General features: G+C 44.1%; 1 protein-coding gene across 2 annotated transcripts in view; it reads right to left on the bottom strand.

The window, feature by feature from the left end:
• The window catches only part of trioa (trio Rho guanine nucleotide exchange factor a), a 121,222-nt gene that overhangs the window by 91,041 nt on the left and 5,891 nt on the right, over window positions 1-24,290 (bottom strand). For both annotated transcript variants that reach the window (XM_061255636.1, XM_061255637.1), the window contains exon 2: window positions 11,023-11,076. In XM_061255636.1, coding sequence (XP_061111620.1) covers window positions 11,023-11,076 — 54 coding nt within the window. The remainder of the gene's footprint in view (window positions 1-11,022; window positions 11,077-24,290) is intronic.

Below are 24,290 nucleotides of genomic sequence, written 5' to 3'. Positions count from 1 at the left end.
GAGAGATGTACTGCATTTCTTCTCGGTTTTGCTCCTCACGTCCTGTTCCAGATTGTTACGAGTAATTACTTCACAGACAATGCGCTCGGTCATGGCTGTGCTCAGCCACCAAACGTTCCCATTACGGCAACAAAACAGCCTCCGCAGCACTGACAGGAAACCGTCACAGACTCCCTGACAGTGAGGTTTGTGGTTGGCTGGGCCACCAGAAGAACACTTCCTCATCGGCTATGCGGGGGCAGTGGAAGCCAGCTGTGGCACACACAATGCCCTTCTTGTGGTTGCAGCTAGCATGAGCTGGCAACAGTTTCAAAGAGGGCCAAGCTTGGTCTGCTGAAAAACTACCTGGCCTTATTGGCAGACCACTTGCACTCAACCAGAAAATGCTCGATTCTGAAACGTTTCTCACAGCTGCATGGCTTTCTGAGATAACCAGCTCTGCATAAACTTCCTCCAGAACACAATGCCCAGCTCAACGTGTTCAGAGCTGTTAATTAACCAGGTAAATTAGAAGGGGCTAGCGGCTGAAGAGAGCATTTCAGCAATTAGCCTACATGTTTTTGTTTTTTTAGGAGAAAAGTCCCCTGATTCCATTCCAGTGGTGCAGATCTGATGCACTTGAGAGTGGCTCCCTGCAGTGCCCACCTTCACTCAGGCATTCCTCATCAGACGGGGTCGCTGGCCAAAAGAGATACAACAAACTGTGAACAAATTCAGTAGGCAGGGTGGGCCGCAAGTCACCTTCTCAGAAGTACCCACCCATAATTGGGGACAGACACTAAAGTTGGTTTGGCTAAGGAGGTAAGAGCAGTTGCCTGACAGTCGGAGGGTTGCTTGTTCGATCCCGCCCTGGGTGTGTTGTAGTGTCCCTGAGCAAGGTACCTAACCCCCAATTGCTCCTGACGAGCTGGTTGGTGCCTTGCATTGCAGCCAATCAACATTGATGTGTGTGTGTGTGTGAATTTGACCTTTTCCCATTTGTTCAATCGTTGTGATTATTTCAATCAGGTGGCTCAGAGGGGTTGGGAGGGGTCTGGGCAAAAAAGAGGAGAAACCTGCAGACACAGTGGCCCTAAAGGACCAGAGACGAGTAGCCCAAAGCTATGCCTGCTCTAATTTTGGTGCCAGGCCAGAGCTGCCGGAAGTCAGGCTGAGCCTGCCAGTAGGGTAGTTATCGCTCTACTTTCCACAAGATCGAGCAGACCAGCATGCCGATCCACATGACATCATACAGCGGGCAGGGAGAGGAAGAGGCTGGGGAACCAAACTGCCAATCCACATTAATAGATAACCCTATACAGGGCTTCAAAAACCCTTGAACAATAAGCCTTCATACACCCAGGAGAGATTCGGCAAGAAAAGATACCACAAAATATAATTAGGGAAAACGTCTGGATTGAAGTCAAAAGTACCCTCAATGTGTGTTGGTGCCAGTTTCCCCAGCACTCTGGGGTAACCGCTAACTAGAGCCGCTTTGACTGGCGAAATCACTCAGAGTAAATAAAAACAGCTGAATCACAGCACTTGGTTCAAATTGCAGCTCATTAACAAGCAAAAACAACCAAGAATACCACAGGAAACAGAAAATGAATAAAAACTCAAACTGGCAGATTAGAGCAAAGGGCTCTTTGCGTAAGCCCCTCTTGGCCACACTAATGCAGGCCTCGATACAAAAACCAGATTCCATATTGTAAATGATTCCCGACGATTTCCCTTTAAATCTTTACACCACATAGAATTGCACATTTTTTTGAGATTGGTTAACTGTTTTTTGTGAAGTGAGAGAGAACTGAAAGGAAGGAGAGACAATAGGCTATGGTAAATGAACGATGTTGGCAGTGGGCATGAATGCTAACATTGCAGAGCTGCCTGAGCCTGATTTAAAAAAATGTAGCTTATGAAAGGAAACGGTTATGAAAAATGTTACCAGGGGACAGCAGTTTCCCTTTAAACAAACAATGTTATATCAGAAGCTTGTGACACTCTAGAACAAACTCATGAGTACACAGATCACTGTTCAGATTTTACCCAAGCAAACCAAACAAAGAGCTTAAGATGCTCCACACGCCTTTCAGAAAAAGATGAGAAGTAGGCTAGTCTTATCGTCAGCATTGAATCTTAAAATCTTATCACCAGTCAGGCAGTGGGATTCACTGAATTCACAATGAGACACCTACGCCACACTTATGAGTCATGCTGTTTCTAGAAAACCACTGAGGAGCTTTATAGCTCGGACTTATACAGCATAAATTAACAAAAATCGGCAGCACAGAAGTGAAAATTACAGCCAGGCGTTTGACTAACTGAGAGTGCATGTGCTAAATTGACGTTAATGAGAAGGCCAGTTAGACCAGGCCTCTGACTCACTGAGGGCGAGTCATCACAGCACATGTTCGTGAATCCAGCCAATGAGTCGCTTGACAGGCACTCAGGAAGATACTCCTAAGCCACAGCAATCAATAAGCTCTGCTGCACAAGAGAATCAATGAGAAATGGAAAATGGAGGACATGGAGCCTATGGATAAGCTGTCCTTGGAAAAGCTTTCATGGCATTTTTTCAGCCATTATGAGAAAGATACCATTTTCACACAGGTCCAAACCTTTAAAGGTCATTTTTAAGCCCCATTCAGTGAAATGCTGGGCATGTTGAACTAGCGCCTATGTAATATAGTGCCAATATTGATACCAATTATTCTTATTCAAATGCATATCAATGTGCAACCTGATGTGCTTCCTCAAATCACTTCATGAATACTCCTACTGCAATAGCAGGTTATCGAAAAACACAAGAAGTAAAAGCATTTGCATTGACTGTTGCCTTGCTTAAGGAAATTTATGAAGTAATATGACTAAATTAGTGAAAAGAAGTACCATACATCATGACAAAATGGATGATCAATGTTCCCATATTCAGCCTGACTGGTCATACTCAACCCTGTATCCATGTTGGGATCAGTCCCAGTTTCAAATTCAGTCAATTGACAAAATGAATTTAAATTCCCATAACGTTCCATGATTTTTCAATTCCTGAATTGAATTTAAATTCATTTTGTGAATTAACCAACTTGCAAATGTGCAAAAGTCCATTTCAGAAGTGGTTAACGTTATTTTCTGTGCATTCTGAAATTTCTTGGTACTGCAAGGGAAGCCTACGCACTGCCAAATACCTGACGGGTCCCTGGGTTAGAACGTGGGTCGATTTCTGAGATCATGGGTTTAGTGCAGGATCAAAGAGGAAATATTAAAGGGGAAAGAGTAGAATTTATTCCTCCTAAGACAGAAAGAGAGAGAGGAGAAGGAGAAAGAGAAATGGGAAGAACCCAAACGCCGTTGGGGCGGGGGTGGAGGGATCAGATTTAGGCCTCGAGTAAGCGTTCAGTGGGAGGGCACATGACCGCAACAATCCCCCACCTCCGTAAAGGAACACCCCCTGGGACAGATTCCCTCCCATCTCTGGATCTGCAGCGGCTTCATGCTCTGCTTTACTGTCACAGCCTTCTCCGGGTTATTAATAATTTACTCATTCGTTGTTTAGATTAGCCAGCCGAGCAAAAGACTACAGAGTATCTGTTCACAGCAGCAGGGATGCGAATATTGAATAGGCCTCAAAATGATATACCATCAGCATATAAAAACAATAGGACATTAAGTAAAGCTTTCCCCTATATTCAAATCTGGGAACCTTGTAAGACAGGACCACTTGGGCAAGTACAGTTTCATTTTCGGTTTCACAACGGTTACATTGTGGGCCAAAGCATATCATAGATCATTGTATTCATAGTCTATGCATTTTGAAGGTTGTATACCATGGTATTTCGCTTTTCTCTACATTAAAGCAAAATATCTATTTTTTTTGCCGGTGAAAATTGGGCACTCCGATTTCCTGATAGCATCTTTTAATGTTAGAGGAAACCTTCTTGCATAGATGATACACTATACAAATGACATCTTATCCAGTGCTGGGGCAGGCTGTGTACTTGAGAGCTTTTCGTTAGTCAGTGTGATTAAATCACTGCCCCAAATAAACCCTGCAGCTGTAGCAAGGATCCCTGAAAAACAAAATTGAACTCAATTACATTTCCACATTAAATATACTACTTTACCATATGCCGTCATAGGAGAAATTAATTTCACTGGTTATAAGGTTACATAGAAGAACATTTAGCGATGTTATCAGCCAGATATCCTATACGTAAACGCAAGTCCGACTTTGACTAAACCTTTGAAAATGGAAAATGTGGAAAAGAATAAAATTACCTTTTTGATGCAAAAGGCTTGTTTACAGCTCAACCGGCTGCCGATCGCCCAGCAACAGTCCCTTCACTCCCTCTCTCACCTTCTCCCTCTCTCCCTCTCTCCTGGTGACGCAGCGAGCAGTCTCTCTTAATTGTGCCCATGTGTCTTAATTCACAGCAGACCTGGAAGTCATTTATAAGCAATAGAGAAAGCCGGAGCTGTTTCGACGCCCACACTAGACCGTGGTGTGCGTGGTGGGGAGGGGGGTGTTATAGGGGGCATCAGGTTTACAGTAAATGAAAAAGCATGTTTGAAAAAAAACTCCACTACTCTCAACGTTTAAAAGAAAACACACACGGTCAGTTCAGCCGTCCGCGTTTTTGAAATTCCAGAGTTGCCGTTAATCTGTCCTGCTCCGCTGGCAGTTACTGTTTGAAATCAGAGCAGGAAATGAACCGCGCTGCATCACCGGGCAGGAGAGAGGCAGCTCAATCCGCAACGTTTTTTCGAACCACGCAGCGTAACGGTCGCGTGCCATAAAAGGCTTCTCCGAGCAGCCAGGACAGCCCTGCCAATCAGCACCAATGGTAAAGGCGGCAGAATCCACTCACCCTTCTGCCATTACCAGAATTTCACAGTCTCACTTACCAAGGGAATTGTAACGCATCCATAAACACTTCTTACAAACGAGGCTGATGTTCTCGCTATGTCCAGAACTCTTCTGTAACACAGCATCCCCGCTACCGAACAACCTTGCAATAACATTGGGAGGAGGACTGGGGCTAGCTAGACTAAACGTCAGTACCCTCGACGCGGAGAGGCATTCAGCCTGAGAAAACTTCCTACACTGACGGCTGCCTGGGAATTGGGAGGCCAGAGGTCTGGGCGCTACAGACGTCTGGCCGTGTTCTGCGTTTGTCTACAGGGCAGAGTTTATCAGGTCCCGGACCAGCTCCTGCAAGCTGACCGTACAGCCGTGCGTCTTGGGGGGAATCCAGGTGGACAATCTTGCTGTGACCCAGAGCCCTTTGTTCTGAGGCCAAGGCCACACTGCTCTCGAACCCATAGCTATCTTGTTTGGACAGCGGGCTCCTGTAACTGGCTGATAGCACCTCTCTTATCTCCTGTTTTATTGGAAGGGAGGACGGTCCTGGGGGGGTAGGGAATGAGTGGATCATGGGGGCTATTTTTAGGAAACCCAGCTGTGGGCCACCTCCCTGTGTATTTTTCCTGTAGTTACTAGGCCAAATCAACCTCTCTTCCTCTCGCTGTCCTTCCCTCCCTCCTTCCCTCCCTCTCTCTCACTCCGTGAATGTGTTCTTTCCTTCTGTTTGGAGGACAGGATCTTTGTCGTCATGTTAAAATGTGTCAGTGCCTGGCCTGCAGTAGCATTACAAAGCTCAGTTAAGAAACCAGTCTGTCAGGTCGTGACATAGCCCCCAAACATACACACACGCAAACACACGCACACGCTGTGACAGCCAAAAACAACGGCCTACTTCATTATGAAAATACAGAAGTGTTCTCAAAACAACCCCAGCACGAAAACAGAAGCGAAATGCACCTGGGTTTCTGTCCTCAGAAAGGCAGAATAATTTAAAAGCGTGACCTCAACACTAGGCTATTGTTCAGCTGGTGGTTAGACTCCGAGAATCACCGTTTCCTCCTTAAATTTTGAAAGGGGCTTTTGGCAAAGGCCGAGGCATGTTTCCTGGAAGCACTTAAGAGGCAGAGTGGAAACTGACAGCCGCGTTCACAGCGCAGAGCAACCTTATCAGCCGAGCGGTGAATCATCAGCCAATGATCAATGAGACAGGTGGGCACCATGGTAACACAAAGCTGGAGTCACCTGACTCCAGCCCTCCAGCCTCAACCCCCCCCCCACCCCACCCCCCCCGCTGGCCTACAGCACAAGCCTATCCCATTTCCAGGGCTGAAAAGTCCTCACACACTACGTGCCAATAACTTCTCATAACACACATCACGTTATCGTCATTGTAACCAGCGACGCCATTTTGAAGTCAGCCAACAGCGCACGCACTCGCAGTGCTAAGTCAAGTTCCAAAGAAAGTTGACAAAAACATTACCTGTCCAGCACCGACCCAGAAAAACACAAACAGCAGCTGCAGGGTGACCACCTTTTGAAGCCTTGCGAGAAAGCCGAGGCAGAGACAGGCAGAATCTCTCTCTCTCTCTCTCCTTTTGATGTGTTTTTTTCGGCGGGATATTTCTGACACTTCCTCAGACGGATAGGGGAGCCCTCCCAGAACAACCCCAGGTGGCGTCGGCGTGTTTGTTCAGGTAGGAAGCGGGTTCTTTTGTCAACAGCGGTCTGTCAAACAGCCCCCCTGAAGGAGTCAGAAAGCGGACAGGTGACGAGGCGGGGGGCCGTGGGGGCTCCAGCCCACCCTCGCACTGTCACCCCGGGGGAGGGGGGGCTGCCCCCATCTTCAGATTACCGCCGCGTCGTGGGAGACCATTCCGGGGGCCAGTCTGCGATTTCCCGCTCGCGTTACGCAGATACGCGGTAGCAGCGGTGCGGCAAACCCGCTCGGGAGGCGATATTCGCTTAAAATGGAAACCGCAAAACGAGGGAATAAAGGCTGCTCTGGAGAAGTGCGGCCTCCCTTATTAAAGCTGCAGATACAGAGCCCATCTGTTTATCCATGAAGTCAGGCTCTGCCGCTTCGGATGCAAATACACATGAATACACCAATGAAAGGCAATTTAGCTGAAAGCCTGAAATGGATTAAAAATGCTATGCTATGAAATTATTAAAAAATATGCAGAACAAACCTCGTGGGAATAATGGTTAAATCCCTATCAAAGTTATTATTACCCATCGAGCACTTGGTGTATGCCTTTCCATTGGCTGTGAATAAAGCCTAGAACTCCAAAACAAACTCGTTTCATTTTAGTATGGCCATTGTCACAACTGTAGTCTTTTTCAGCTTGTTATTGGCGATTATCAGTCTCTTTTTTTCTACTCCCAACAGCCAAACCGGCTCTCAACAGCAATCAAATCCATTCCATCACCAGTTTGTCTCTGGGTGATCAAATCACTCCCATCAAGCCCAGCAAACCCATGTAGACTACATTTCACAACAACATCCATTCTCCATTTACCTGGTACTATCTCAACCTATATGCAAGCGGAGAATGGGCTACCCCCTATAGCCGCTTTCCTCTTGAGATTTCTTCCCATTTTCTCGCCACTGTTTGAGGGTTTTTCTTCTACTAGGGAGTTGTTTGGGAGCTTAGGGCTGATATTTCCCATTTTTCTTCTCCTCTGTTACCCTTTAAAGTTTCCCTTGGCCACAACCAAGGGGTCCAGGAGGGCAACTTAGCAATGAGTAATATCTAGCTAACAAGCTCTATCAAAACCTTAGTTGTAGATACTTCTTCCAATTAATCCTCCTACTGCTACAGAAGAAGTTGGTAAGTACTGTAGGATGTTGCAAGGGTTAGATCAAAGTCATTATTGGCAGTGATACAAACTCTAAGTTCGACTGTCTGTGTTCCCCCGCTGTCTGTCTCTCTCGCTCACGCAATTCTTCCGCTGTAAATTCCGGTTCAAAACTGTAAGGTTGTATTTCTTCGTCAAAATCGAAAAGCTCGTCCTCCAACTCGGCAAAGTCAGAGCTGTCTTGTGATGGCCTGGATGGCTGGCCGTCCATAAACCAGTCTCTGCGTTCAAGGGCGGAGTTTGAGCACCACTTACCTCCTGGGAAACACAGGCTGGAGATTCAAGCCAAACACGGCTAGTGGCGTCACTGGACGTGTTTGCCCTCATACGTTTTGCCCCATATTCAGGAAACTGCTACACTGATGCACTCGATCACATAAGAAATATGCCCCCTCAAGAAACGAGCAATGAGGCCTGCTAAGCTAGCCGTAAAGGAGTCCTCATGCGACTCAAAATCGAATTCAAATGCAAAACTGAAATCTGTAAATGTTACTATTGCTATCATAACAGTGAATAGTAATGTTTGGTTTACATTAAAGCAAAATAATTTATTTTGATATCATTCATCTAATTTAGACTAAGTAACGTTTTAATGGCATGGCAAATGTTAATACATCTGGTGTGATGCACTTTTATTTAAAAACAGAATCGAATGATCAATGACCATAACAGTTAAACAAGAAACAGCCAATAAGCAAATCTGAGCTGAAAAGATATGTAGAATTTTTAATTGGCCCCAATACAATGATGCAATGGATCAATCAGGACATAACACTGCCGCTACAAATGAAAGCATACGTGCGGCATATCTATGCAAGAAAATAACAAATGGTTTCTTTTTTCTTTTTGTGGCCTCTTTTTTGGATTGACTGCTTAACTTTAATTCCACCCAATCCCTGTGGGGGACTCCACCGACCTCCTCCATTGTTGCAAAGCCCAGAGAAAATCTGTTTAAATCTGCATTGAAGAGCTGGAAGCCAGACTCATAAATCGCTGAGAAACGTCAGTCAGCAAGCCCTGACAGCATTCGCCTAGAGTAAAGACGCTGAGATGAAGCCTGCAGACCAAAGTCGACAGGGCAAAAATCACGGCGCGTTATGATACTCGCTTGTGGTCTTTGTTCCTTTTTATGAAATTCCTCTGGAATTGTTATCCTTGGCCAACCTTTCAGAACGATCGGCTCAGCCGATTGCAGAGGGATCTGCCAAAGGTAGCTACTGCTAGCATTTCACCACAGAAATGCCACTGTGTAACCCTTTCGTTTCCGTTAGCAGTCAAACTGCACATTAACCAGTCAGTCATAACGGGCCTATAACAAACACTTTATTAGGTATTTATTAGATTTTTTAAATTTTTTATTCTACTGCTGCTGTGGCCTATCCACTTCAATGTTTGACGCGTTGTGTGTTCAGAGATGCTATTCTGCATACCACTGTTGTAATGGGTGGTTACTGTGACCTTCCTGTCAGCTTTGACCAGTCTGGCCATTCTGTTTTTTGTTTTTTGCACCATTCTCTGCAAACTCCAGTGAAATCCCAGGAGGTTTCTGAGATACTCAAACCACCCTGTCTGGCAAAAACAATCACTCAACAGTCAAAGTCACTTAGATCACATTTCTTCCCCATTCTGACATTTGGTCTGAAAAACAGCTGAACCTCTTGACCACATCTGCATGATTTTATGCATTTAGTTGCTGCCACATGATTGGCTGATTAAATATTTACATTAAAAAGCTGGCGTACAGGCCTACCAGATAAAGTGTATATATCCAGTCTGAAACAGTTAAAAAATAGTAGGCTAAAAAACAGTAATGTGCTGGATAATTACTGCCCTGAACAAAGCTCTTTGGTGTCGTCAGTTTCCAGTGACGGCAATACGAAAATGACTTCCCTGTGGCAACAATCATAACACAATAAAACGCACAGCACTAATATTTGATTACTGCCTCACCTCCACTCCACCTTTAAACTGGGTTTGAACTTCTGAGAGGCGACCGCAACTTTTCCCCTCCCTGTGCAATCCACCCACGCCAACCTTCCCTCAGCTGCCAGAGACGGCTAGCCAAGGGATGAACACGGCCATGTGTTTTTCAATTCAGCATGCAGAGACGACTCTGGGCCGTTCTGATTTGGGTCCGGTAGGAATGTCATGACAAACTGATCACTGTATCAACAAGAGTCTACACACATTACACATTACGACTGATAGCCATTCAAACACTGAGCTTCAGAAAACATTCAGGGCTAGCCGAAGCACCTACTGGTGAATAATAGAGGCTACATGCTTAGATCTGTCTTTGTGCGTCTCACCTCCAGCCTGCACAGGCAGTTTTTCAGGGGTGATTGTAGACTCAGCAATTGTAGACTCTTTACATCATCCGAGTAGACATTAACCTTGGACTTCTCATTAGGAATATCGCTCGCTACCTCATCTACACCACAATAATGTGCGTGGCACTAATTTATCAAAAAACACATTTGCATATCAATATCTCCAATGGGGACCTGTCTGAAATGAGTAAAGGATCATTAATGGCAGGCCTTTGTACAGAAAAGACCCCGTGGGTTCTCCCCCACAGCTGTGGAACCCTGCAATTTGCTATATAGGATCCAGACAATGTTCTGGGAATCTGAGCAATTCCTCTTCGTCAAAAACAGACCACGCCCATGAGAAGATGCCGTAACCCGATTCGATTATGTGGATGATCTAGTCAAGAGACGACAGTCCGGTCATTTTATGATGACCATGACTGCATCATCGAGTAGGAGCAGCTAAACTAACTCAATCACGGATAGGGGGTACACCAGCCTGAGGCTCCTCAAAGCCCTTGAATCATGTCACTGGAAAACATTATTATAATTTTTTTTTTTTTTATGTAATTGTTTTGCAAAACTGAAGACAATACTTAACGGGATTTGAGATATTGGGGGTATTGGCCGAAAACCCATGTGGGTGTAACACGTTTTTTCCCCGACCACTCTAGTGCGAAGGAATTCTGAAGAAAGCTCTCCCACTAAACAAAGGTTCTCACATTCTGGTGGCACCACTGCAAACTTTTAATAAAGCTAAAATGATATAAACTGAACAGACATGTTGTGAGAGTGTGGCAAGCTGAGAATTGCAGAGGTTTTGCTTCACAATAACCATGCCAACCATTCCTTTCTCTAAGACCTCCTCATTGTGTCTCTGTAGAGGAATACCCAATTAAAAGAATAGGAGGACAGACAAATCACCCACCTTTGTATTTGTGAAAAAAAAAGAAACAAAAAAAGAAACATGAAAATAAAAGAACAAACATATGGCAGGAAGTAGGGACTTACCTCCTAATTGGCTAGGTACATCGACTTTCTGTTCACATTTTGGAAGAGAACAATCTGCAAAAAAATAGAGAAAAATATCATCAAACAAGAATAACTTTTGCTACTTCATTAGCAGTCATGACCAAGAATGACCAAGAAAGTGAACGTTTTATCCCTCACAGACGATAAAGGGCAATGCAGCAATTATCAGTCTTTTGGAAACGAGAGCAAACAACCAGCTTGGTACAGACTTGAACTTCCCATAGCCAAGCTGGTCAGAGGATTCATTTCTGAATTTTAATGATCAATAATGGTATAATAACAAACCAACAGGGATGTTGCAGTTTAACAAAGAGAAAATAGACGTATATAAAATAGTACTTAACACAAACACAGAATATTCAACTCTGCAAGGCGGCCTGTAGCATAGTGGTTAAGGTAATTGACTGGGACACGCAAGGTCAGTGGTTCTAATCCCGGTGTAGCCACAATAAAAAAATCTGCACAGCCGTTGGGCCCTTGAGCAAGGCCCTTAATCCCCTGCATTGCTCCAGGGGAGGATTGTCTCCTGCTTAGTCTAATCAACTGTACGTCGCTCTGGATAAGAGCGTCTGCCAATTGCCAATAATGTAATGTAATGCTCAGTACAAGGCAAAAAGGCTAAATTTAGCTGTACTTAATAGGCTGTATCAGATACACCCAACCAAAGCATGAGGGACATTTTCAACACTCAAGACCACTCATCATAATATGATACAATATAGGCTAATCCACCTTTTTAAAGGGCTTTGTGGCCATGAGTGTGCATATGTGCATGTGTGTGTAGAATTAATAGAAACCTTCCTTATAGCCAGCTTAGTGAAATATAATTCTTTATGAAAAGCTGAAGAAGGGAGAAAGACGTACAGCTTGGCAGGAACTCAAAAGGACCCCTATGGATAATGGGTTGAAAACCTGTAGAGACAGGGCTCCAAAGTTTGTGCATTGCCCCTCAAAGTGCCTCTGCACGCACTCACCCCTCCCCAACCCTCAAAAAACCACGGAACTTCACAGCTGTGTACAGTAAGAGACTGGGGGAGGATTAACATCTGGAGCCACAGCCTCCCCTCAATATTCCTGTAAACAGGGCCCTAACACACAGAGTCCTGTGCTTCTTACTGCCCAGCCACATTAAGAAACAGACTGATGGTGTTTTAAAAACTACATTCTGAACTGAAGCAGGCTCTCTCTCTGCGAGTTACACTGCTATTTAGCAGGAAGAAAAATGTATGAAACCAAAAAAAGCAGGGAAAATTAAGGGGGGAAAAAACATTTAAAATGTAGGGCTGTAGGAAAGCTTGCGCTATTAGTGAGCGCATCCTCAGGTTCTGGGGTGGAGGGCAGATCCCGTGTGGACAGACCCATTAGCGCAGGTGTGCACTAAACGTTGCTTCCAACGGGGGGCAGGGCTGAGGCCTGTCATCTGGAGGAGGGGCAGCATTAGGTAGCTGGCACAGTGCCGCCTGTATCCCCGAGGTGCATTTTGGGGGGTGGGGGTGGGTATACGGACTGGGAGGAGTTTTTGCTGTAATAAGATCATGAACCCAGATGCGAGGAGCGGTGTCGCCCCGGATTCTCGTCACATGACCAGAAGACACCCGCAGGGACCCGCAGATACTCCAGAGAGACACGCGGGGGAGATGAACACACGACTCTCAGCGTGATGGAACACAGGCGTACACACACGGGGGGAAGGAGTGAAAGAACGATGGGGATCAATTTTCTACAGGAAAAATTATCCATTTCAGTGAGACGACCATTGCTTCAGCTTCTGCAGAGAGGGAATTATACTTGTGATAAAATATTCAACACAGTGATATTTCCCATTTTAACATACCCTGTACTTGCATCACAGACTACAACTGTATGGAGAATCATTACGGACAAACTGAAGTCTACAATTTTTTATGGATAATAATTTCCTGTTATTTGCAACACTAATGATGAGAGAACATTAAAACGTTTCTCAAACACAGCTCACCAGCCGAACTAGCATGGAGCTGCAACTAACAGGAAGCAAAGCAGAAACACGTGCAGCTTGTACAGGAACCAATGCTATTTCGGGACACAGTCAACTTCGTGATTTGTCTTCCTTCTTCCTTTTCCAAAAAAACAACCATTTAAATGTTGTGACTTTCAAACAGAGCAAATAGTAGCTTTGTATATCCCTTTTTAATTAAATGCCCCAATCGAACGAATGAAAATTACAAGTAAAACTTCAATAATACTGGTTGGTTGTTAATTTGTAATGTTAAGTAGAGTGACTAAATTCACAGGCCTTCTCTCTTGTGTTATCGACTTTAGAGAAAGCAGCAACTCCTGTTTACATCCTCCATCACAGCTGCCCACTCAATGAAGCACTGAGATTTAGAGGAGCACAACAACTCTAATAAAAAGCACGACACAGAACATTCTAATTGTCCTCAAATACAGAAAAAACATCAAAAGCAAGAAGTGCATTTTCTTCACTAGTCTTCACCAGTCCGATATAATCAATCACAGATTGCTGGGTTCAAATCAGGCTATTCTGAACCTGATACCAGATGCATCTACAGCACACTGCTTTAGCCTAGGAAGCATGCAGACTAAAGAAAAGAGGCATCAGGAAAAACTGGGCTTACGTCGTAGCAGAAGCCGATTTGAAATCCAGGTCGAAAGAAAGCCAGGCTTCTGACAAAAACCTCCAGACAGAACCTGAAGCCAGCTAATCCCACTGCTGAAGCCTGCATGTCCGCAGCACAGACATCTCTTCCCCACTTCCTTCTGGGGCCCGGGGGGAAGGAAAACGGCATCGCCTCGATAAACGGTGAATAATTGTAGGTTCAGATGACCTTCCAATGACGTGATGTCACCTCCCCCTTTGTGCTGAATGACAAAGCCTGAGTCAAGTCTCAACACAGGAAATGAAGAGAATCGCCCTCCCCCAAACGCCCATGCCCCCACCCCGCCACCAATAGCCCATCAGCGCTGGCTGAAAACATCCTACTGCTCCGAGCCAGACAACTCTGGTCATGTGCAAACAAGAGTGATTCAACCGTGCGTCTGGCAGCGACAGACAGCTTTCTCTGGAATAAAGACCCCCCCCCTCCCCTTTAACAACATCCGAGGAATTAAAACAAGACGGCTCTTCACGAGCGGACTGGTGATTTCGTTTCATACATTCCCTGACCATAACAGTTTACAGTAATATTGCTCACAGATGAATCATGCGCTCGTGACCAACTGTATCATAGCCTCAAAAGTACCCTATTTATCACATGGATAATTCCAGTGCATTGAAAAGGGGAAAAAAGCAGTATTCTCAAATAGTTTCAAGACCCGCTGCAACTTTTGTTTTGATTTCACAGCTCAGTAATCCAGGTTTCTGCAAAACCTCTCAAATTACTGGAAATGGATCAGGTTACCAAAAAAAAACTAACAAAAAAACAAAAAAAAACAGCTGTACATTCAAGTTGGTTCCAGTGGAAACCCAAGGCATTGAACTCTTTTTCTGTATTTGTTTTTGGTGGATTTTACCATTTCTCTTCAACAGCTCGCTGTTACTCAAGGTTTTAGCATTACAGTACCTCAGTGTATTTCGCATTAATCATTCTGACAGAACAGAAAGATCAGTTTCACTTTAAATGGAAAAATCAGTTTGGCCCTTCTCCCTAGTCAAGGAGGAGGGCCAATTCTTCAGCTATATAAAGCCAGGGACTACCCTGGCTGTGAGTTTAGACATATTTTATAGTTGTTCAAGAGTTAGACCGCTGACCGGGACACTGGGCGTTTCATTTGTCTGCTGGGACAACTCGCATTAACTGCAGGGTAGTATGTGCCAAAACTTTATCCAACAAGCCGTTTGTGAAAATCCCTCTGAATATTTGGGCCATGGTAAGATTCTACTGTCCTTTTCATATTCATGACACCTTTTGCCAACAAGGTAAAATGCTCCCAGAACTACATCATTCCTAAGGTCTGAAAAATGGCACAGAGAAAACCTCAAGACAGAGCAATTGCTGCCAAATCATCCGTTCTGCGCACTTTTTCTTGTATGGACAAAAAAAAGTAAGGTTACAAAACTAAATGTCACAATGTGGACCGTTAGGGATCATTATTTAAAAATGTTTTGCAAATCTAACAAACCGGGGGAAGAATTAGAATGTATCCAATTAGTTCCACATTCACTTTACACTATCTTTGCAATCACATTCTGAATGCTAACAGCCCACTGAATGCTAATTCTATGTGAAAGCACTCATTGACGACGGAAGACCATATTAGCTCCTGAGCTAAACATAGCACAATCTACGGTTTCCTAGTATTTAAGAACCTCTATATCACAGCAAAAGGCAAGCTTCAGACAACCTGTTGTTATTTTGTTTAATTAATAACAGCTGCACAATTAATCCTGATTGTAGACTAATCAGCCATAGATTACAGCTCCTTAAGAGAATGAAAGTTTTGCAATTGCACAGAGCTTGGCTCATTCACGCACCACTCCTCATGCACAAAATCAATGAACCCGACAGCCGGCATAAAGCCATGCTATTTAGGAATCTGTCTAGAACCTTCTCCGGACTAAGACGCAAAAACAAACGATGATAAAAAGCAAATGAGAACAGAGAGAAAAGTTAGTCGAAACTCGAAACACACCCACGTAGCCCCGGAGTGGAAAGTTAGGTCTTGAGAACTCTTTGACAGGTGCCATCTACAGGGGGAACAAAGAGGGTAATGTGTATGCATGGTGAGGTGTCCAGAAGAGACAGACAGCAGGTCCCACAAGATTACTTTGTGATTGGACCACCTCAAACTGCTGATCCTGGACATGTCGATGATGTGAAAGTTCTTCATTTCCATTGCACTTAGGATCTGATTTGTACTTTCACCCCACACTTTGTGCTGAAAATGCTGGACCCTATTTGTCTTGCAAAATGCATTTTTCCTTCCCTCACCATAGCCACAGTGACTTTGTCCATGCTGCGCAATTGGCCGTCTTGTTTGGAGTGCTTCATTACACTTTGTGCTTTCTGCCATTCTAGGGTACAAAACATCATTGACTCTCAAAGACAAAAACCCGCCCTAAATCACTCAAACTGCCATTCTGGCTATGATGTCCAAAGTTCTGCTACCAATTTTGCTTCGGAATCGTAAGCCTGATGCCACTGTTTAAAAAAACATGGACAACTGCATTTGGATTCAAAGGTAAATGCAGTCATGTCAATGTCAATAGGGAATTTGCAGTAGCCTACAGCATCTCTGCAGGTAAAATAAAAAACCGAGGTGAAAGATTAGCATGTCCTTTTTTTACACTGCTTTTAAAACGAGTTCACCATGAAAGCCTAAGTACAATGCAGTCGCACAGTGTCCTAGTTAAGCTTTCCCCTGTAAAAGTGCCAGGCAAAATAGGGAGGGGTGGCCCTTTTATATTTTTGACACAGTAGATCCTGTAAGTCTTTTTTCCAAGTTCGGTCCCCGGCGATATTATTTTGAGGCAAACTAATTGCTGCCAAGGGCAGCCTTCTTTTAAACTATGGCTTGGACAGAGTCCAATTAGTTTGTCAATGGTTTCTCCATGTCATGTGTGTGTGATATGGAGCTACAGCCCTCAACCGTGTTACATGACCCAGCGTTGAACTTGACAACTGAGGGTAATTACTCCTGTGAAAACACCGATGGTCGAAAGCGCACTGTGTCGCGTTTCCATATGGATTCCGTTTTAAGAATTACAACATTGAATTAGAAGTTATAAAAACAGAGCGTTTATGAGGAGGTGGCAATATTCTGGAATTCCAGGTAATGATGTGGGGGGGGAGGAAACAACAAAGAACAATTTCCCTTTAGAGCTTCTGTGGACTGGATGGTCAATCAGCAGACCTTGTGCATGTTTTGCACCGGCTCATGAAAGAGACGGGCCCGGTTGTCAGGGGGCCTCGAGTCACACCCTGCCCGGGGGAAGCGTGTGCCTTGGTGCCGAGAACGGTAGCATGTGGCGGCCATATTGTCTTTCCTGTATCAACCCCCTCCTCCACCCACACCTCAGACCCGCTGCAGACTAGGGCACAATCAAAGATCTGATGGGGGGAGCACAGAGCAGCCGTGTTGAAGAGTGTTCAGGCCTACAAAACTGTTTTCATCCCTGCTTTAATCTGGGACAAATTTCTCAGCCCCCCCACCCCCACCCCTTAATGCAACAGTGCAAAACAAAGCAGCGGAATTCAGTCACATTACTGTCATAAATTCTCAAACAGGATGCTGTTATGTTGCCGTTGCAGAATGTGTTACAACAATGTCGGCCTTGACATTTCACATTCATAGCTTTTAGGAAATTTAAAACAAGCCCGTTTATTGAAATCAAAATCATTGAAGCGGATGGAGTTTTTCAGGCATGTGTCAATTCGGCACAATGGATCCCAAACTGGATTAGACGTGCGAATTATAGGACTTTGGTGTTCTCTGAAGTTAACTGAATCTGTGAGGAGTTGGCTCGCTTGCCGGCTGAAAGAACGAGTGTTATGTTTTAAAGTTCCTGGAGATGGCTCACTGAAGACTGGATACCCGTGCCTGCAGGAGTCCACTCTGTTGCCAACTGCTCTCCGCAGCCAAAGCACACCAGACGGCAAGAACACTTCAAGCACAGATACTAAAAACAACAGTGACTGTTCACACAGAGCAGAGAATTAGATCTTGCCGACAGACAGGCCACAGGTTCCTGAATGAAAGGCAATGTTCCCAAGCCATCTCACTAGAGCGCAATCAGAGGGATCTCTTAACTTCAGAGCTCTCAGGCATTACAACTCAAATTCACTCGCACATAAAAATGACAGACATTAAGTTTTTTTTTTTCCAGGATATTCTCTATATATTTTTAACAACCCTTGATGTAAAGATTATGCCGACAAGATTTATTTATCACAATAATCATTTAGCATTGGTTGTGGCTGCCAACAATATTATGAAAGCATGTCCCCTCAAGTTGTAACAAGTTGTTAAAACCAGGCTTAAGATTATTACAGTTAAATAAATAATTCTAAAAACCATACATATACAAGCATTTTTATTTTACGTCCTTCGCCCAGTTAAAATCACAGACAGTTCCAAGAACCATGTTGCGGAGTAGCATTCCAACACACCAAGCAAACCTGGAAACTTAAACACGTACTGCTTCCATTTTGAACCCGTAACTTTTACATTTTATGAATTTATAAACATCAATATTTACTGACGAAATTAATGTTAAATACCTTGCTGAAATGTACACAGAAATACCCAACCTGGGAATGGAACCACAAGGTTTCCTTCACTAGAACAGCACGTAACCAGTGTACCACGCAGCCTTCTTACAAGCGGAATGGAATATAGGTGAAAGGTAACATGCATATAGGCTGTACATTACAGCAGCCACCCCTTTAAAAAAGCCCCATGGAAAAGCAGCAACACAGCACCATCCCCGTAATGGCTACCTCTGCACAGAAATGCTCCAACCTTATGGCTCACACACACTCACAGGGCTAGCTCTGCTAACACACAATGGGATGATAACCGCTGTTGGTAAATGCTTATTAGAAGTGGTTATTATATGTTACCACAACACACACACGGCGAGGCAGTGATTTGCTGTCACTACCTGACCAATGACCCACACAGGCAAGCGCTCTGCTTTCACCTACTCTACAGAGGAGAGACGTGTCGCAGTGCGCCTAATGGCAAATCAGGTGAGTTACGGTTGTTCTCAATTAGGCTAATGAAGGTCAGAAGATCCTATATTGCTGTAAATGTTTGGAGTTTGCAGAGATGAGGCTCGCACTTATTTTTGGAGTTTGCCGATGGGGCTGTTGATACCAAAGTGCTGCCTTTGATAATCAGGTTATAATCAAATGTTAAGATCTGTGCTCCCAGTTTTGAGTTTAGTTTCTAAACAACAGCTGAAAATTACCATTACTGTGCCCAGGAGCAAGATTTATTTAATAATTTTCTTTACGCATGAATTGCTTTAGAATGTTTCCAGATGTGTAAGTGTTCTGTGCATTTCCAAATACCTGTAGTCACATTTCTGAACAGATCATAAAAGACAACTATATTGATCAAACCACCTTGAAATTTTGATATTTCTGATAATTTCATTCCAAGCCTAGTCAGAGAATAGCATGAACAAATGCTGAAGTGAAAAACTCAACATTATTAAAATAGCCAACAGAACGGTGTACTTGTATTGTTTTGAATCTTATCCTGTCCTCTTTTGTTTGCTGAAGTGGGGTAGGGGCCTTTGACAGAAAAGGGGGAAGCAGTTTATGCATAATTTGCTTTTGTAAATTATTGGCAAAGAAACAAATGTTCAACAGATGAGCCAAGAACTGCAAAACACCCAAGCCCGTTTTTTTTTCTCCTGATCTTAGCAACAGAGGTGGAAAAAAAGCAGCCTTCATCGCTCTGCGGCTGTGGCAGGCAGATCCAGTCCAGCCGGGCCCAAACTAGACTGCAACCCCTTTGTGCCCATGAATCAGTGCCAGGACTCGACAGAACAGAGTGGCAACTTCAGGCAGTTGGGTAAACCATCAGAGCCCTGTTGCTCAAGGCTCACTGGCTAACTAGGGCAGGGTGACGTCTGCAGAGCTCCAGAAACGCGTCTCGTGGAACAAGAAAGGGACGAGCCTGTGCCAGGACTCAAATTCTCAGCGAGCCTGCACCAATTACGAGTCATGCCGGAGAAGTTACCGGAAAGTGGGACGGCCTCCTTTCTAACGGGCGGCCGGCTTTTGCCTCAGAAGGGGGCGGTGCAGAGGTTTGAGTGGCGGCTCGTACCTCGCTGCCGTGGAAACGGTGGTCTGACACAGTTAGGGCCCTGCACTGCACTTCCAGGCCCTGATTCCCAGGGAGCCACTACCTGCTCCAGGACCAAACCAGTAAGGCCTCGTGAAAGTGGGAGAGCGAAGCTCAAAAACCTCATCAAAAAGGCAATGGCACCAAACAACCCATACCTAGACACTACATTTTCTTTACAGTTTAGTAAGTATGTTTGCCGCAAACCAAGAAACCGCTGTCATGCAGAATACATTTCCTGATGCCAGTTTACAGAATTCTCCTCTCAAATGCAGGAGAGTTCGATAGTGGGTCCTCTCATATTTCTCTCCACAAATACACAATAAATTTTAAAAAGTATATTTCTAGTTTTAAAACTAGTAATTTCAGCTATCAACAAAACAATACTTTATTTTGAAATCTCAATCCATGTCCAATCTTAATATTTATTTTTCCTTTTGGCCTATATTCTATTCAACACTGAGGTTAAAAATGAATAGGACTACAAAAAAGATACACCACAGAACACAAATTAGCTTAGTTTACAATGGAATGATTTTCTATTAAGCAACTGCTATCTGAATTTATGCTGAAGTGTATTTTTAAAATGATTAGATATTATAGGCACATTTACTACAAAATGTTTGCCACATTTCATCAAGAGATCTTTCCACTTCTATCCTACAATTCAGTCAGGATTCATACATTTTGTTATGAAACCACAAAAGGAATTCACATTATCTTGTGTTCTTAGTTACAAAAACAAATGGAGGTTTTCCATATGGATACCTCATTCAGCAAACATAAATTTGATTTTCAGTAATGGTCACCCTTTAAGGTCCATAAAACTCAATTCTTCCTGTTCCAACTGTGCTCAGTCCTTGATTTCAGAAAAGTATTTCAGCAAATGTTTTGCCATTTTGTGTTTTGCGCATGATGTTCTCCAAACAAATGTTAGCCTACACTGGGGTTCATCACTCAAATAAGGTCAAAGTGTACAGCAGTCTTTCTTCCCCATTCCAGCGTCTATGCCTACACTGCATTCTTTTCCGAATGACAAGCTTTGCTCATCACTGTTCTAAATTGGAATGAACATACAATATGTTTATGCTCCTTAAAAAAGGTCTCCCAGAAATACCACTGGGAACAATTCCTGATGACCCACTTTCTTTTGTAGTCCTTTAGTGGAATACCAATTAGTCTAATGTAGTGTTTACTCTGACCCCTGCTGAAACTTCACCACGTACAGAATAGTAAGAAAGCAAAAAGCTGGGGTAATGCTCTGACCTCATGACAAAAGGGGCATTCGCAAACTATACACACTACCACTGATGTGGCTAAAGTGGTGAGTAAAATATGCACCCTAGTCCAATGCTCAGTCTCCACTAACAACTGCACTTGCGATATTAGAAGCGGACGCTGACAGATTAATGGGAACGAAACACCACTATAGAGCAGCAGTGCTAACAGGCTGTCACCTGACACATGCAGGCCTGCCTCCGAGGTTTGTTCTGCGAGGCAGGAAGTGGAGCGAGGCTCGAGGCAGAGCTGAGAGGAGCCCAGGCCGCGGTGACGTCTGGCTGACGCGGTCAGGTAGGACCCGGTTCCACCGCCGGCCGCCTCGTTCTCCACGGTTCCCCTCGCATTTTCGTGTGATCCTCCCCTCACGTCGGCGGCTAAGATTAGCGCGGGGGGGGGGCATGCGTGAGGAGCTTCTGTGCATCGTTGCGACGGATGAACCGGCTAGAGCTGCATTAAACCGCTGCAAAATATGCACACGCGCAGCCCCTGAGCTTTACACGAGACCTTTCACTCTGTAACAACGTCAGAGCTCAACGTCATCGGCTCCCAGATCTCAGCCTTCAGCAAGCACGTCCCCCTCTCCTCAACACCACGGGCCCACAGATAGACTGGTCACGCCTGCCCTTCTGTAATCGCCCTTTTAACAGGGCCGATCAGCACGCTGAGTAACACGGCAGACTGGAGGGGCAGCAGACCAGTGAGTGGCTCCATTCATTCGTTCATTCGCTCATTCACCCGGTATCGTGTGTCATGACACCCTCCCTCTGGCTCACCACCCCCTTAACCACATCAACGGGTCTCATCCAACTTGTTTAACATATTTAAAAAATAGAAGGATCTTTAAGAAATGATGATTTGTGACCTTTGACCGACCCCCATTAGTTTTCTCCCCCAAGCCATGCACATGCTGATATATGCAGTCACGTGATACAATTCGACATCTTGATTGATAGAGCGGTCTCAAATCCACACCCTCCGCCTTTAAAGGAACAGAGCTTTCCACAATTAACAGCGATCGCTCTGTAACCCTCAATCATTTACACGGTCTTATGTAATCAATACAGCACTTTGTCCATTTTCCCACATTTACATTGGTTTCATCGCAGCTGTGTCTCATCTCCATTTTGGCTCTGGTTTTCACATCAGAACCCAATGAACTGAAACAGACAAGAGTCCTCCTACATTATGGGCATCGGGTTTATTCAGATGCCAGCTTGGCAATGCCCTCTTTAAAAAGATGCAAAGCACATGGGAATATTCATTTTAAATATTGTTATTTAATGCTTAAAGCAAGCATTTCCTTAACCCGAAAAAATCACATTCGTTTGTGAGTTGCATGATGTAAAAAGACGGACTGGTTCCAATACTGAATTCCAGTTTGTTGTCAACTGTGTTTTTAAAAATGAGGTTAGTTACATAAAAAGGAAAAGAAAATGCTAATAACAAAATGTTTTGGAATGCAGTTATGTAATGAACCAACAAAGTATGATTAGTAATCAGCTATTTTGGCTCACCTCACCCCACCTAAACAATATAACCTGGAGCAACAGTTAAGACACCTTCCACAAAGTTCAAAAAGCCTGATGACTGAATATTATATTAATTCAATAAATGATCCACTTGTGGTGATACGTTCCCAAAATGATCATTTGTTGTAGCACCACTACACAAACCAAAAAGTCTACATTCTTCCCTACTACTGACCCCTCGTTATATTCAGGCTTTTATACCAGGCCTCGGAAAATCCCTCTCCTCACACTGCCATGGGATTGGTTTTGCCTTTGAGGCAGTGTCTTCCAATGCAGGCTTCAGACCCTTCTACTTCTGCAGCTATCTTCTTTCATCATCTCTTCCGGTTAGATCTTTTCTACGTGGGACAGGAGAAACGGATTTGGGTACTTATTTGTAAAAGCCATTTCCCTGCATCTGGAAATCACAAATTGGGGCCCCCGGGCTGATAAGGCCTGGCTTTCCGCGATACTAGACTGTGTTCTGGAGCTGTACCAGTTCCCACTGCTCTCTCAGTGCTTACTTGGAGCAGAAGAGGATGCCCAACAGCCCCTTGTACAGAAACATAAGCCACAGTCATATTAGAGACTTCGCTCAGGGCCATATGGATGAGAGGAAGACTGCAAGAGGAAACCCAATGAGAGCCAGTACCACCAAGGATGCCACCTTTGAACTGGCAGAGACCTGAAGGGGAATTTATTTTTTTTTACTGAACAATGTTCACGTTCAACTTAATTTCATATGTCCAATCTCAAAATTTTAATAGAATATGAAAGACATGGCACTGGAATTAAAATAGCACTTTGGAGTTATAGGACCACAGAGATGAGGACCACTTCTGATATGTCAGAATTTTGGCAAGTTTGATGATATGTCATATCTGCCAAGCCCTTGTCTTCCCCATTAAAGGGGCCAGGGACATTTTCTCCTCCATCATGTTGAAACATGTGTTAAACCGTGCCAAGAAAAGCAAAAACTGCAGAAGGCACCGCTGATAGTATGTATACAATTGCAAAACAGTGATAATTCCACTGCCCTCTGTTCTCTCTTGTTTGTCCCCGCCCCTCAACCACACCCAGACCCGCTTTTCCTGACATTTTCTCTTCACACACCCACACATTTACCGATTTACCTACCCTTATGCATCCATATTGCATCAAATCTTTTTGTTTTAAAAACAATTTGGTTTCATTTGCAACTGCATTGTCTCCTTGATGTTTTACATTATTGTCACTCAGGGAGTGGCCATAACCGTAATTTCCGACACTGCGGCACCCCAAAGCATCCTGGAGGTCATAAAGGTTCGTATTCATCCTAGTTGTTGCTCATAGTAAATCATGCTGCCATGTATTGTACAAAATGGCCGCACTGAATGATGCTTTTTTTGCACTAGACAGTCAAGTCGAGTATGGTGCCACAAGTTAATTGAATTTTCAATGCATGGCTTGTGCCTGCTTATCGCCCTCTCTTAGCACCCGCACATAGCTCTGCATCATAAATACTGCCTGTCATTGCTGGTTCATCATTCCCATGCATGCATATGGAATCTTAATTGCTGATTATTTAGGGAACGATAAAATACTGGGATTCCAACAAAGGACTGCGATTAAGAATAGAACACTGAAAGCTCTGAAAATCTCCCAAATCCACAATGACACCTA

The sequence above is a fragment of the Conger conger genome, chromosome 9, assembly GCF_963514075.1.
Source record: "Conger conger chromosome 9, fConCon1.1, whole genome shotgun sequence".
Lineage (NCBI taxonomy): Eukaryota > Metazoa > Chordata > Actinopteri > Anguilliformes > Congridae > Conger > Conger conger.
This window is presented reverse-complemented; position numbering and strand designations above follow the sequence as displayed.